Source organism: Salmo trutta, chromosome 33 (assembly GCF_901001165.1).
Source record: "Salmo trutta chromosome 33, fSalTru1.1, whole genome shotgun sequence".
Taxonomy (NCBI): Eukaryota; Metazoa; Chordata; class Actinopteri; order Salmoniformes; family Salmonidae; genus Salmo; species Salmo trutta.
In genome coordinates, this window is record NC_042989.1 from 35,071,178 (window position 1) to 35,087,513 (window position 16,336).

A 16,336-nucleotide genomic window follows, 5' to 3' on the forward strand; every position below is an offset into this window, starting at 1 on the left:
TCACAAACGCACGCACACACACACACACACTCTCACAAATGCACGCACACACAACACACTCTCAGAAACACACGCAAACAACACACTCTCACACACACTCTCTCACACACACACTCTCACAAACACACACACACATACACTCTCACAAACGCACACACACTCTCACAAACGCACGCACACACACACACACTCTCACAAATGCACGCACACACACAACACATTCTCACAAACACACAACACTCTCACACACACACACACACACACACACACTCTCACAAACACACGCACATACATACACTCTCAGAAACGCACGCACACAACACACTCTCACAAACGCGCACACACACAGCACACTCTCGCAAACACACTCAACACACTCTCACAAAGACTCACACACACACACATTAAAAGGAACTATGCACAGTTTCCAACTTCACACCTTCTCTCTTCATCTGAAGTGACCAGAGTGGGCGGAGGGGTAACACACTATGCTGACTGGTTTTCAGGAAGAAGAAGAGGAAGAGGAGGAAGGCAATCAGAGATTCTCCGTATTGGAGAGAGTAGCAGCCTCGGTCAGGTCCCTTTCATTCAGGTGAGTACACACACACACACACACACACACACACACACATCCAACACTCACACACATCAGACATTTTTTTATTTCACCTTTATTTAACCAGGTAGGCCAGTTGAGAAGTTCTCATTTACAACTGCGACCTGGCCAAGATAAAGCAAAGCAGTGCAACACAAACAACAACACAGAGTTACACATAAACAAACGTACAGTCAATAACACAATAGAAAAGTCTATATACAGGGTGTGCAAATTAAGTAAGATTAGGGAGGTAAGGCAATAAATAGGCCATAGTGGTGATATAATTACCATTTAGCAATTAAACACTGGAGTGATAGATGTGCAGAAGATGAATGTGCAAGTAGAGATACTGGGGTGCAAAGGAGCAAGATAAATAAATAAATAAATACAGTATGGGGATGAGGTAGTTGGGTGGGCGATTTACAGATGGGCTGTGTACAGGTGCAATGATCTGTGAGCTGCTCTGACAGCTGATGCTTAAAGTTAGTGAGTGAGATATGAGTCTCCAGCTTCAGTGATTTTTGCAATTCGTTCCAGTTATTGGTAGCAGAGAACTGGAAGGAAAGGCGGCCAAACGAGGAATTGGCTTTGGGGATGATCAGTGAGATATACCTGCTGGAGCGTGTGCTATGGGTAGGGGCTGCTATGGTGACCAGTGAGCTGAGATAAGGCGGGGCTTTACCTAGCAAAGACTTATAGATGACCTGGAGCCAGTGGGTTTGGCAACGAATATGTAGCGAGGGCCAGCCAACGAGAGCATACAGGTCGCAGTGATGGGTAGTATATGGGGCTTTGGTGACAAAACAGATGGCACTGTGATAGACTGCATCCAATTTGCTGAGTAGAGTGTTGGAGGCTATTTTGTAAATGACATCGCCGAAGTCAAGGTTCGGTAGGATAGTCAGTTTTACAAGGGTATGTTTGGCAGCATGAGTGAAGGAGGCTTTGTTGCAAAATAGGATGCCAATTCTAGATTTAATTTTGGATTGGAGATGCTTAATGTGAGTCTGGAAGGAGAGTTTACAGTCTAACCAGACACCCAGGTATTTGTAGTTGTCCACATATTCTAAGTAAGAACCGTCCAGAGTAGTGATGCTAGACGGGTGGCTGGTGCAGGCAGTGATCGGTTGAAGAGCATGCATTTAGTTTTACTTGTATTTAAGAGCAGTTGGAGGCCATGGAAGGAGAGTTGTATGGCATTGAAGCTCGTCTGGAGGTTAGTTAACACAGTGTCCAAAGAAGGGCCAGATGTATACAGAATGGTGTCGTCTGCGTAGAGGTGGATCAGAGACTCACCAGCAGCAAGAGCGTCATCATTGATGTATACAGAGAAAAGAGTCGGCCCGAGAATTGAACCCTGTGGCACCCCCATAGAGACTGCCAGAGGTCCGGACAACAGGCCCTCCGATTTGACACATTGAACTCTGTCTGAGAAGTAGTTGGTGAACCAGGCGAGGCAATCATTTGAGAAACCAAGGCTATTGAGTCTGCCGATAAGAATGCGGTGATTGACAGAGTCGAAAGCCTTGGCCAGGTCGATGAATACGGCTGCACAGTATTGTCTTTTATCGATGGCGGTTATAATATCGTTTAGGACCTTGAGCGTGGCTGAGGTGCACCCATGACCAGCTCGGAAACCAGATTGCATAGCAGAGAATGTAAGGTGGGATTCGAAATGGTCGGTGATCTGTTTGTTAACTTGGCTTTTGAAGAACTTAGAAAGGCAGGGTAGGATAGATATAGGTCTATAACAGTTTGGGTCTAGATTGTCTCCCCCTTTGAACAGGGGGATGACCGCGGCAGCTTTCCGATCTTTGGGGATCTCAGACGATACGAAAGAGATGTTGAACAGACTAGTAATAGGAGCTGCAACAATTACGGTGGATAATTTTAGAAAGAGAGGGTCCAGATTGTCTAGCCCAGCTGATTTGTAGGGGTCCAGGTTTTGCATCTGGATTTGTGTGAAGGAGAAATGGGGGAGGCTTGGGCAAGTTGCTGTGGAGGGTGCAGAGACACACAAACTCACAGGACACACACACACATCAGACACACACACACATCAGACCGGTATTACTACTCCTTCAGATAGGGTTGAAATCACAGGAGGTTGGTGGCACCTTAATTGGGGAGGACGGACTCGTGGTAATGACTGGAGCGGAATAAGTGGAATGGTATCAAATCAAACACATGGTTTGTCAGCGCGGGGATTAGATCCAGCAACCTCTCTGTTACTTTCCCAATGCTCCTACATTCAGAGGGCTTGGGTTAAATGTGGAATACACTTTTCATTTGATTGCATTCAGTTGTACAACTGACTAGGTATCCCCCCTTTCCCTTTCATGTGTTTGATGCCATTCCATTCACTCCGTTCCAGCCATTATTATGAGCCATCCTCCCCTCAGCAGCCTCCACTGGTTGAAATACAGCATTTTGAAACAACCATTTGAACATATTTTTTTATCTTTATCAAATGAAATCGAGCATTTTTCAATGGAGAGAGCGTTTTTACGCCAGAAACTCCACAGTAGTTTGAGTCTAAAGCATTTTCCTGTCTATAATGGGTGATTTTTAAAAGAAATATCCAAAATGTTTCCTCTCGCATGGACTTGACTGACCTGTCGGCAACAGGCAGCATGACTCTGTAACGGACCGTTGGCTGTGTGACAAAGTCATGTTGCAAATGCCGTAAAGGCTGCCATAGTCTGTCATTGACCACAGTACACTCACTGGAAACCAACAGAGGTCTGGGAGTTAGAGTACTAAATTATACTGCGTTTTGTGCTAATTCCTGAAAGACATTTGACTCAGTCTGATATCCAATGGGAGTTGAGACTAGTTCTGACTACTAAGAAGTTTTAGTTCAAATTATAGATTCACACTTAAGAGCATTTTTAAAGGACAAATTCACCCTAAAATGAGAGATTGTCAATTGCTTTTATAACCTGTGCAATGATCTAAAATTGCTATTAGTTCAGACCTCTAAAAATAGCCTAACTTGATATAGATGTGTTCGATGCCAACGTCACCATAAATGATGCGCAGGCTTTTATGGAGCAGAAGTCTGTGGGGTGTTGTCATCCTGGATGACAGACTGGGGGGGTCGTAAAGTGACTGACTCGTTTCATTTGGTTCTTGATACCATGTCTTGTTTTGACTGATGTCATATCTATGCTAATATGGCTGAAATATATTTGTTTTGGATAAACATTGGAGACTAAATAGTTGACCTGTTGTCAACAGTGTAAGCCATCCACTTCTGTTTTGTTGCTAAACAACCAACCCGTCTTTGTTATGTTTTTATTTCCTGCTTCAGGTTTTTATAGCAATGTGTTAGTTGTTGGCCCCTCCCAGTCTTCTTTAGTGATGCTGTAGTGTGATACAGTGTGCCCCTTCTCCCTGTGAGTGGTGTGGAGACCATGCAAGGGGCAGAGGAGAGCGTGGGTGGTGTTGAACAAGGCTGCCATCCAGAGGACAGAGTAGAGCGTGGGTGGTGTTGAACAAGGCTGCCACCCAGAGGACAGAGGAGAGCGTGGGTGGTGTTGAACAAGGCTGCCACCCAATAGGGCAGAGGAGAGCGTGGGTGGTGTTGAACAAGGCTGCCATCCAGAGGAGAGCGTGGGTGGTGTTGAACAAGGCTGCCATCCAGAGGAGAGCGTGGGTGGTGTTGAACAAGGCTGCCATCCAGAGGAGAGCGTGGGTGGTGTTGAACAAGGCTGCCATCCAGAGGACAGAGTAGAGCGTGGGTGGTGTTGAACAAGGCTGCCATCCAGAGGAGAGCGTGGGTGGTGTTGAACAAGGCTGCCATCCAGAGGAGAGCGTGGGTGGTGTTGAACAAGGCTGCCATCCAGAGGACAGAGGAGAGCGTGGGTGGTGTTGAACAAGGCTGCCATCCAGAGGAGAGCGTGGGTGGTGTTGAACAAGGCTGCCATCCAGAGGACAGAGTAGAGCGTGGGTGGTGTTGAACAAGGCTGCCACCCAGAGGACAGAGTAGAGTGTGGGTGGTGTTGAACAAGGCTGCCATACAGAGGAGAGCGTGGGTGGTGTTGAACAAGGCTGCCATCCAGAGGAGAGCGTGGGTGGTGTTGAACAAGGCTGCCATCCAGAGGACAGAGTAGAGCGTGGGTGGTGTTGAACAAGGCTGCCACCCAGAGGACAGAGTAGAGTGTGGGTGGTGTTGAACAAGGCTGCCATCCAGAGGACAGAGTAGAGCGTGGGTGGTGTTGAACAAGGCTGCCATCCAGAGGACAGAGTAGAGCGTGGGTGGTGTTGAACAAGGCTGCAACCCAGAGGACAGAGTAGAGCGTGGGTGGTGTTGAACAAGGCTGCCTCCCAGAGGAGAGAGTAGAGCGTGGGTGGTGTTGAACAAGGCTGCCATCCAGAGGACAGAGTATCCAGAGGGCAGAGTAGAGCGTGGGTGATGTTGAACAAGGCTGCCACCCAGAGGACAGAGTATCCAGAGGACAGAGGAGAGCGTGGGTGGTGTTGAACAAGGCTGCCATCCAGAGGAGAGCGTGGGTGGTGTTGAACAAGGCTGCCATCCAGAGGGCAGAGGAGAGCGTGGGTGATGTTGAACAAGGCTGCCACCCAGAGGACAGAGTATCCAGAGGGCAGAGTAGAGCGTGGGTGATGTGTGTAGATAGTGGTGTTTTGTCCGTAGAGCCTGGGTGATAAGGGTGTTAGTGTGATGACGTGTGTCCCCTCTCTCTGTATGCAGGGCAGCGGTTCAGGGGCCAGTGGTGAGCCAGCACATGGGCCAGGAGGAGTCGGAGCTCTCCAATGACAGGGGATTGGACAGCAGCGTGACATACACCTCACACTCCCACCACCAGGGGGAGCTCTCATCCCTGTCTGCAGGTCAGAACCATAGACATGACCATATTTGGGTAGAAGGTGTGCCAGGTCACACAGGTCATTAGGATATATTTTAGAAGGATTAGCCTACCTGGCATTTGTAAGAAATAATCATAAAAGTCACCTAAATGTTTTCATTAGAACAAGCGTCGCTATGTAGCTATCATTACATTTAGTATCAGAACAAAGTACTCCGCTGATCCCCATAACATGATTCTGTAGACAGCCTATCCGGGTCCTGGCATCCACAACCAGTTGGTATGTTACTGGAGAGAACCTGACCCCAGTAAATAAATAGCAGCTAAAGTAGGACTGTTGGAGACTAAATGTTAGTTACACACAGTTGTGAGATATTGACGGGTAAGGCCATATTAACCGTAGTTGTCGTATAAAAGGTTTTCTCACCTGTGTTTGTGTGTGTTTCTGTGTGCGTGTGTTTCTGTGTGCGTGTGTTTCTGTGTGTGCGTGTGTTTCTGTCTGTGTATGTGTGTGCGTGTGTTTCTGTCTGTCTGTATGTGTGTGTGTGTGTGTGTGTGTGTGTGTGTGTGTGTGTGTGTGTGTGTGTGTGTTTCTGTATGTGCGTGTGTGTGTGTGTGTGTTTCTGTGTGTATGTGTTTCTGTGTGTGTGTGTTTCTGTGTGTGTGTGTGTGTTTTCCCTAGGAGACACCAATAGTTTGAAGGGGTCCAGGTTCAGCCCCAGGCCCAGGGGAGAGGGCTCTGCGCCCCCCAGTAGTCCGTCCCCCCGGGTACTAGAGCTAACCAGAGCTAGCATCAGTTCCTGCCCTGAGATGGGCGGACACGGGGTGAGCGAAAAACACACCCTCTGTTTCCTCATTCATTTCACATAGAAAATGAATTTAACTGATTTTGGTGTTTCGTCACAGATTTTTTCCATGCTGTAGTTGCAGACACAATTTAGACTTGAACATTTGAATAAGACTGTTCTGTTTTCCCCTTTTAGGAGGATAAAGAACCAAAAAAGATGTCTACAAAAGGTAGGTCTTTGGTTTAGTCGAATTTTCCCAACCTTCCTTATTTAGATTCTGTATTTACTCTCTCTCTCTCTCTCTCTCTCTCTCTCTCTCTCTCTCTCTCTCTCTCTCTCCCTCTCTTCCTCTCTTCCTCTCTCCTCTATCAATCTTCTATCCTTCCCCTCTCTGTTCTCTCTCCCCCTCTCTGTTCTCTCTCTCTCCGCTCCCTCCCTCCCCCCCAGGCAAGAGTACAGCGACGAGCAGGCGACGTGTGTCGTGTCGTGAGCTGGTTCAGCCCGACTGTGACGGCTGGCTGTGGAAGAAGAGGAAGGAGAGCAGCGTGTTCATGACCCAGAAATGGCAGCGCTTCTGGTTCGTCCTCAAGGGCCCCACTCTCTACTGGTATACCAGCCAGCAGGTGAACACATTCATTTATTACCTCATCGTTGCTAATAGAAATCATTGTGGATAGATGGGATGCTGTACGTGTAGGAGAGGGTTGGCACATGCAGAAGAGGAACTAGGATAGTTGGAGAACCTCCAACCCCCCCACCCCTATCCCTTCCTCCAACAAAAAAGGACAGGAAAAAGGATGGTATACATATGGACTCTGTGCCATGAAAAGCTGAGCAATTGGGAATCAGAAAGTTCTCTGTTGATAAAATATTGTGTAACTTCAAATACAGCTCATACAAGTTAACAAAACGTAATCAGATGGTTATCGTCTACAACATCACAAATGTGCATCAGAGGATTGATAACCTAGTAAACTACCAAGCCAGCGAGGAAAGATAAAATATCCCAAATAGAGGTAGATAAACCCAGAAGAATAATATACTTGTTGATCATAGCTATAGCCATCAGTCTGGTGTTTTTGTGGTTCGTCAAGGTTCAGACTCAGGGAGGCAGGTAGCCTAGTGGTTAGAGCGTTGGACTAGTAACCAGCAGGTAGCCTAGTGGTTAGAGCGTTGGACTAGTAACCAGCAGGTAGCCTAGTGGTTAGAGCGTTGGACTAGTAACCAGCAGGTAGCCTAGTGGTTAGAGCGTTGGACTAGTAACCAGCAGGTAGCCTAGTGGTTAGAGCGTTGGACTAGTAACCAGCAGGTAGCCTAGTGGTTAGAGCGTTGGACTAGTAACCAGCAGGTAGCCTAGTGGTTAGAGCGTTGGACTAGTAACCAGTAGGTAGCCTAGTGGTTAGAGCGTTGGACTAGTAACCAGCAGGTAGCCTAGTGGTTAGAGCGTTGGACTAGTAACCAGCAGGTAGCCTAGTGGTTAGAGCGTTGGACTAGTAACCAGCAGGTAGCCTAGTGGTTAGAGCGTTGGACTAGTAACCAGCAGGTAGCCTAGTGGTTAGAGCGTTGGACTAGTAACCAGCAGGTAGCCTAGTGGTTAGAGCGTTGGACTAGTAACCGAAAGGTTGCAAGATCGAATTCCCGAGCTGACATGGTAAAAATATGTTGTTCTGCCCCTGAACAAGACAGTTAACCCAATGTTCCTAGACCGTCATTGTAAATAAGAATCTGTTCTTAACTGATTTGCCTAGTGACATAAAGTAAAATACAAAATATGAAAGAATCTTGAGCTACAGAGCTTTTTGATGTCGGGATGCCTGCACAACGCTCAACCATGATGGTTACTTGTAAACAAAACAAATGGCTCTATACACAGACCTACACAATCCAGTATGCTACTTTATCATAGGTTTACTTCTAGAACATGGTAACAGGGACAGAACAATGGTTGTTCAGGATGGTGCAACATTACTGACCATTCAGATAGAAATGCATTGTGAGGAAGAGAACATTGTGCATCACGATGAATCGGGAATCACGGCGACTCTATTCATTACATTTCTATCGGCAACGTTCTGAATTTTTCACATCACTGAAATACACCTATTTAACTTTAATGTTTATTTGTCTTTTTGAATTGACAGGGGATCTGCTCACGTCAATGTACAGTTAAAGTGCAATTGTGTCAGCTATGAAAGCTACTTTCACCTCAAGTCCTTGGGCTGGCTCCAGCTGATAATAGACAATATGATATTATTATATCATATTAGCATATCATTATGCACGTAATGTTATAGAGGCCCAATAATATCATGTCTCACAGTGATAGTATTATTTGCATGTGGTTGTACACAGTTCTGTTTTATCAGCCTAAACAGGTTTCCACTGTGCAGTGTGATTTTTGTCATTCTCTCTGTCTTTTAGACCCTGTTTATTGTGATAAGTAGCCTGGGTAAGCCAGAGAGAACACTGTGCTTGTAGGGTTCAGTCTGGTTTAACCAGGCTATCATGGCAGCAGCGCCCCAGTGTCCGCCCTGAGATTGGAAGGTTGGGGGTTCGATCCCCTGCAGACTTTAATGGGGGGTAAGGCACAGTGGTAGACTAGCGTCCAGGGGGTGTACTTGTACATCAAGCTGTCTCACGCTACAGAAACAGGAAATAGGGTCCTGCCCTGTGGGCCGTGTTGGCTCGGACAAGGCTACTTACTTACTATCATGGCAGCAGTAGTTGTGGTTGATTTAACCTATTTATTTGTTTGTCATTGCCAGGAGGAGAAAGCAGAGGGCCTGGTTCATATCTCCAGCTACAACATAGAGAGCGCAGGAGAACACAAGAGGAAGTAGTGAGTACCTTTGCCACATGAAGTGTCTAGTGTGATGAGATACAGTTGAAGTTGGAAGTTTACATACACTTAGGTTGGAGTCATCAAAACTCGTTTTTCGACCACTTCACAAATTTCTTGTTAACAAACTATAGTTGTGGCAAGTCGGTTAGGACATCTACTTTGTGCATGACACAAGACATTTTTCCAACAATTGTTAACAGACAGATTATTTCACTTACAGTGGTGGGGAAAAAAGTATTAGATCCCCTGCCGATTTTGTATGTTTGCCCACTGATAAAGAAAGGATCAGCCTATAATTTTAATGGTAGGTTTATTTGAACAGTGAGAGACAGAATAACAACAAAAATATCCAGAAAAACGCATGTCAAAAATGTTATAAATTGATTTGCATTTCAAATACTTTTTTCCCCCACTGTATAATTCACTGTATCACAATTCCAGTGGGTCAGAAGTTTGCATACACTAAGTTGACTGTGCCATTAAACAGCTTGGAAAATTCCAGAAAATGATGTCATGGTTTTAGAAGCTTCTGACATAATTTAAGTCAATTGGAGGTGTACCTGTGGATGTATTTCAAGGCCTACCTTCAAACTCAGTGCCTCTTTGCTTGACGTCATGGGAAAATCAAAAGAAATCAGCCAAAAAAAAAAAATTGGGGACCTCCACAATCTGGTTCATCCTTGGGAGCAATTTCCAAACACTTGAAGGTACCACATTCATCTGTACAAGCAATAGTACGCAAGTATGAACACCATGGGACCACGCAGCCGTCATACTGCTCAGGAAAGAGACGCGTTCTGTCTCCTAGAGATGAACGTACAGAACAACAGCAAAGGACCTTGTGAAGATGCTGTAGGAAATAAGTACAAAAGTATCTTTATCCACAGTAAAACGAGTCCTATATCGACATAACCTGAAAGGCCACTCAGGAAGGAGAAGCCACTGCTCCTACACCGCCATAAAAAAGCCAAACTACTGTTTGCAACTGCACATGGGGACAAAGATCATACTTTTTGGAGAACTGTCCTCTGGTCTGATGAAACAAAAATAGAATTGTTTGGCCATAATGACCATGGTTATGTTTGGAGGAAAAGGGGGAGGCTTGCAAGCCGAAGAACACCATCCCAACCGTGAAGCACGGGGGTGGCAGCATCATGTTGTGGGGGTGCTTTGCTGTAGGAGGGACTGGTGCACTTCACAAAATAGATGACATCATGAGGGAGGAAAATTATGTGGATATATTGAAGCAACATCTCAAGACATCAGTCAGGAAGTTAAAGTTTGGTTGCAAATGGGTCTTCCAAATGGACAATGACCCCAAGCATACTTCCAAAGTTGTGGCAAAATGGCTTAAGGACAACAAAGTCAAGGTATTGGAGTGGCTATCACAAAGCCCTGACCTCAATCCTATAGAAACTTTGCTGAAAAAGCGTGTGTGAGGAATGAGGCCTACAAACCTGACTCAGTTACACCAGCTCTGTCAGGAGGATTGGGCCAAAATTCACCCAAATTATTGTGGGAAGCTTGTGGATTGCTACCGGAAACATTTGACCCAAGTTAAACAATTTAAAGGCAATGCTACCAAATACTAATTGAGTGTATGTAAACTTCTGACCCACAGGGAATGTGATGAAAGAAATAAAAGCTGAAATAAATCATTCTCTCTACTATTATTCTGACATTTCACATTCTTAAAATGAAGTGGTGATCCTAACTGACCTAAGACAGGTACATTTTACTAGGATTAAATGTCAGGAATGGTGAAAACTGAGTTTAAATGTATTTGGCTAAGGTGTATGTAAACTTCCGACTTCAACTGTAAGTGATTTAGGACCTGGCCAGTAACCGAAAGGTTGCTAGATCGAATCCCCAGCTGACAAGGTAAAAATCGGTCGTTCAGCCCCTGAACAAGGCAGTTAACCCACTGTTTCTAGGCCTTCTTTGTAAATAAGAATTTGTTCTTATCTTGCTTACCTAGTTAAATAAAAATGACCCATGTAATTATGATCTAAAATACTAAACAGATCCTAGAATAGCACTTTTACTCTAAGAGGTTTTATGAATACAGCCGTACTGTAGTCACATCTGGGTTCAAATAGCAATTTAATATCCCAGAATCCTGTGGTGGATGAATCAGAATTAGTTGGGTAACATAGATAATTAAGATGTTTTATTAGTATAAGATGCTTATGTGAGATACTTGTCATTAGAAAGTGTCCTTTGGACTCTGGTATGTTTCAGTTGCACGTTTCCCTTAGCTGGGGCTCAGTCACTTGGGGCCCAGGGAGAAGTCAGACTTGTTTTTTACATGTCTCTGTTGCTATGCAGAATATCAGCAAGAGAGGAGGACAGAATGAAATATTGTCTTCATATGTGAATGTCTTTACCTATTCTTAAACCATGTGAAGGGATGGTGTGATTAATGGGGAACCAATTATTTGTCTCCACAATGTCTGTGCGCAGGTCACTCCCCTCAGTGAGCTTGTCCAGGAGTGGGAACAAGAGGTGTCTTACTGAGGATGGACCTCTATGAGATAGCACTGATAGAGGAGATTTATGGTGTATTTTGATAAGAACGCCTAAAAAGCATTCCAGAGGACCTGAGCTAATAGTTATGTTCAATACCGTACCAGGGAGGGGCGGTTCTAGGGAGACCAGACACTGGTCTATATAATGAACACTGTTGAGATAGCAGTTGCTGTCTGCTGTGTTTTATAGATATCTTTTCATACAAAACTTAACCTTGTGACCCATTCTATGTATCTGTGGTTCGTCAATGTACGTTGAAGGGGTGGATTCTTGGGTATAAAATATCTCAGTAGCCATTGTGTTGGAACCTTCCCTTTTCAATGGCATCATTAAAGGTCAAGTGCTTTTGCAAAAGTATCTTAATTATTAAAGATGTAGTTAACTCGGACTGGTGTGTTTGTAACTCTCCTCATTTGGTAATGCAGAAATTAGCCACCACATTCCTAACTGCCCATCTCTCTCTTCCCCGCTCTCTCTCTCTCCTCCTGTCTGTCTGTGTCTGTCTTTCTTTCTCTCTCCCCAGTGTCTTCCAAATGTGCCACCAGCGCTTCCAGACTTTCTTCTTCGCCGCCGAGAATGTCAATGACATGACCAAGTAGGTGTGACGAATTATGAACACATCTGGTTGGAACCGGTTCAGGGAATAGAACCGAAAACCAAAAAATAAGATAATTTTTCAATTAACAGAATCAGAAGCTGGAATGAAAGTGATCTATACTGTTCCAGAACAGAACCATTATTTTAAAAGCATGGGAACCTGTTAAAAACGTTATTTTACATTCAGGGCATTTTTTTCTAGTTCCACAAAAAACACAAATCAAATCAAATTTTATTGGTCACATACACATGGTTAGCAGATGTTAATGCGAGTGTAGCGAAATGCTTGTGCTTCTAGTTCCGACAGTGCAGTAATATCTAACAAGTAATCTAACAGTTTCACAACAACTACCTAATACACGCAATTGTAAAAGGATGGAAGAAGAATGTGTACACTGAAATATATGGATGAGCGATGACCGAGCGGCATAGGCAAGATGTAATAGATGTAATAAAATACAGTATATACATATGAGATGAGTAATGGAAGATACAGTGGGGCAAAAAAGTATTTAGTCAGCCACCAATTGTGCAAGTTCTCCCACTTAAAAAGATGAGAGAGGCCTGTAATTTTCATCATAGGTACACGTCAACTATGACAGACAAAATTAGAAGAAAAAAATCCAGAAAATCACATTGTAGGATTTTTAATGAATTTATTTGCAAATGATGGTGTAAAATAAGTATTTGGTCACCTACAAACAAGCAAGATTTCTGGCTCTCACAGACCTGTAACTTCTTCTTTAAGAGGCTCCTCTGTCCTCCACTCATTACCTGTATTAATAGCAACTGTTTGAACTTGTTATCGGTATAAAAGACACCTGTCCACAACCTCAAACAGTCGCACTCCAAACTCCACTATGGCCAAGACCAAAGATCTGTCAAAGGACACCAGAAACAAAATTGTAGACCTGCACCAGGCTGGGAAGACTGAATCTGCAATAGGTAAGCAGCTTGGTTTGAAGAAATCAACTGTGGGAGCAATTATTAGGAAATGGAAGACATACAAGACCACTGATAATCTCCCTCGATCTGGGGCTCCACGTAAGATCTCACCCCGTGGGGTCAAAATGACCAAAGTAGGAAAGCCTACCATCAGTAACACACTACGCCGCCAGACGTGTCCCCCTGCTTAAGCCAGTACATGTCCAGGCCCGTCTGAAGTTTGCTAGAGAGTATTTGGATGATCCAGAAGAGGATTGGGAGAATGTCATATGGTCAGATGAAACCAAAATATAACTTTTTGGTAAAAACTCAACTCGTCGTGTTTGGAGGACAAAAAATGCTGAGTTGCATCCACAGAACACCATACCTACTGTGAAGCATTGGGGTGGAAACATCATGCTTTGGGGCTGTTTTTCTGCAAAGGGACCAGGACGACTGATCCATGTAAAGGAAAGAATGAATGGGGCCATGTATTGTGAGATTTTGAGTGAAAATCTCCTTCCATCAGCAAGAGCATTGAAGATGAAACGTGGCTGGGTCTTTCAGCGTGACAATGATCCCAAACACACCGCCCGGGCAACGAAGCAGTGGCTTCGTAAGAAGCATTTCAAGGTCCTGGAGTGGCCTAGCCAGTCTCCAGATCTCAACGCCATAGAAAATCTTTGGAGGGAGTTGAAAGTCCGTGTTGCCCAGCGACAGCCCCAAAACACCACTGCTCTAGAGGAGAACTGCATGGAGGAATGGGCCAAAATACCAGCAACAGTGTGTGAAAACCTTGTGAAGACTTACAGAAAACGTTTAACCTGTGTCATTGCCAACAAAGGGTATATAACAAAGTATTGAGATAAACTTTTGTTATTGACCAAATACTTATTTTCCACCATAATTTGCAAATAAATTCATTACAAATCCTACAATGTGATTTTCTGGATTTTTTTTCTCATTTTGTCTGTCATAGTTGAAGTGTACCTATGATGAAAATTACAGGCCTCTCATCTTTTTAAGTGGGAGAACTTGCACAATTGGTGGCTGACTAAATACTTTTTTGCCCCACTGTATGTAAACATTAATAAAGTGTCATTTTTTTAAGTGACTAGTGATCCATTTATTAAATTGGCTAATGATTTGAGTCTGTATGTAGGCAACAGCCTCTCTGTGGTAGTGATGGCTGTTTAACAGTCTAATGGCCTTGAGATAGAAGCTGTCTCTCAGTCCCAGCTTTGATGCACCTGTACTGACCTCATCTCCTGGATGGTAGTGGGGTGAACAGGCAGTGGCTCGGTGGTTTTTGTCCTTGATGATCTTTTTGGCCTTCCTGTGACATCGGGTGCTGTAGGTGTCCTGGAGGGCAGGTAGTTTGCCCCTGGTGATGCATTGTGCAGACCACACCACCCACTGGAGAGCCTTGCGGTTGAGGATGGTGCAGTTGCCGTACCAGGCGGCGATACAGCCCGACAGGGTGCTCTCAATTGTGCATCTGTAAAAGTTTGTGAGGGTTTTAGATGACAAGCCAAATTTCTTCAGCCTCCTGAGGTTGAAGAGGCGCTGTTGCACCTTCTTCACCTCACTGTCTGTGTGGGTTGACCATTTCAGTTTGTCTGTGATGTGTACACTAAGGAAGTTAACTTTCCACCTTCTCCACTACTGTCCCGTCGATGAGGATAGGGGGGTGCTCCCTCTGCTGTTTCCTGAAGTCCACGATCATCTCCTTTGTTTTGTTGACGTTGAGTGTGAGATTGTTTTCCTGACACCATACTCTGAGTGCCTTCACCTCCTCCCTGTAGGCCGTCTCGTCGTTGTTGGTAATCAAGCCCACTACTGTTGTGTCGTCTGCAAACTTGATGATTGAGTTGGAGGTGTGCATGGCCGTGCAGTCATGGGTGAACAGGGAGTACAGGAGAGGGCTGAGCACGCACCCAGTGTTGAGGATCAGCGGAGTGTAGATGTTGTTTCCTACCATCACCACCTGGGGGCGGCCCATCAGGAAGTCCAGGACCCAATTGCACAGGGCAGGGTTGAGACCCAGGGCCTCAAGCTTAATGATGAGCTTGGAGGCTACTATGGTGCTGAATGCTGAGCTGTAGTCAATTAACAGCATTCTTACATAGGTATTCCTCTTGTCCAGATGGAATAGGGCAGTGTGCAGTGTGATGGTGATTGCATAGTCTGTGGACCTATTGGGGTGGTAAGCAAATTGAAGTGGGTCTAGCTAGGGTGGCAGGTAAGGTGGAAGCGATATGATCCTTGACTAGTCTCTCAAAGCACTTCATGATGACAGAAGTGAGTGCTACGGGGCAATAGTCATTTAGTTCAGTTATCGTTGCCTTCTTGGGTACAGGAACAATGGTGGCCATCTTGAAGCATGTGGGGACAGCAGACTGGGATAGGGAGCAATTGAATATGTCTGTAAACACACCAGCCAGCTGGTCTGCGCATGCTCTGATGACGCGGCTAGGGGTGCCATCTGGGCCAGCAGCCTTGCAAGGGTTAACACGTTTAAATGTCTTACTTACGTCGGCCACGGAGAAGGAGAGGGGGGGCCGCAGTCTTTGGTAGCAGGCCGCATTGGTGGCACTGTATTATCCTCAAAGCAGGCAAAGAAGTTGTTTTAGTTTGTCTGGAAGCAAGACGTCGGTGTCCGTGACATGGCTGGTTTTCTTTTTGTAGTCCGTGATTGTCTGTAGACCCTGCTACATAAGTCTTGTGTCTGAGCCATTGAATTGCGACTCCACCTTGTCCCTATACCGGCATTACGCTTGTTTGATTGCCTTGCGGAAGGAATAACTACACTGTTTACATTCAGCCATATTCCTAGTCATCTTTCCATGGTTGAATGTGGTGGTTCGCGCTTTCAGCGCGAATGCTGCCATCTATCCACTGTTTCTGGTTAGGGTAGGTTTTAATAGTCACAGTGGGTACAACATCTCCTATGCAGTTCCTTATAAACTCACTCACCGAGTCAGCGTAGAAATTGATGTTATTCTCTGAGGCTTCCCGGAACATTTTCCAGTCCGCGTGATCATTACAATCTTGAAGCGTGGATTCCGATTGGTCAGACCAGCGTTGAATGGTTCTAGTCAAGGGTACATACTGTTTTGAGTTTCTGCCTGTAGGATGGTAGGAGCAAAATGGAGTTGTGGTCGGGCGGGGGAGGGCCTTGTATGCATCTCTAAAGTTAGAGTAGCAGTGGTCCAGTGTATTGCATGCT

The 16,336-nt window shown here is 45.1% G+C and overlaps 1 protein-coding gene across 1 annotated transcript in view; it reads left to right on the plus strand.

Moving 5' to 3' along the window:
- The window catches only part of cnksr1 (connector enhancer of kinase suppressor of Ras 1), a 90,170-nt gene that overhangs the window by 55,264 nt on the left and 18,570 nt on the right, over positions 1–16,336 (plus strand). The window contains exons 9-15 of the mRNA XM_029730729.1: positions 507–592; positions 5,313–5,452; positions 6,110–6,252; positions 6,411–6,444; positions 6,663–6,838; positions 8,981–9,054; positions 12,110–12,181. Coding sequence (XP_029586589.1) covers positions 507–592; positions 5,313–5,452; positions 6,110–6,252; positions 6,411–6,444; positions 6,663–6,838; positions 8,981–9,054; positions 12,110–12,181 — 725 coding nt within the window. The remainder of the gene's footprint in view (positions 1–506; positions 593–5,312; positions 5,453–6,109; positions 6,253–6,410; positions 6,445–6,662; positions 6,839–8,980; positions 9,055–12,109; positions 12,182–16,336) is intronic.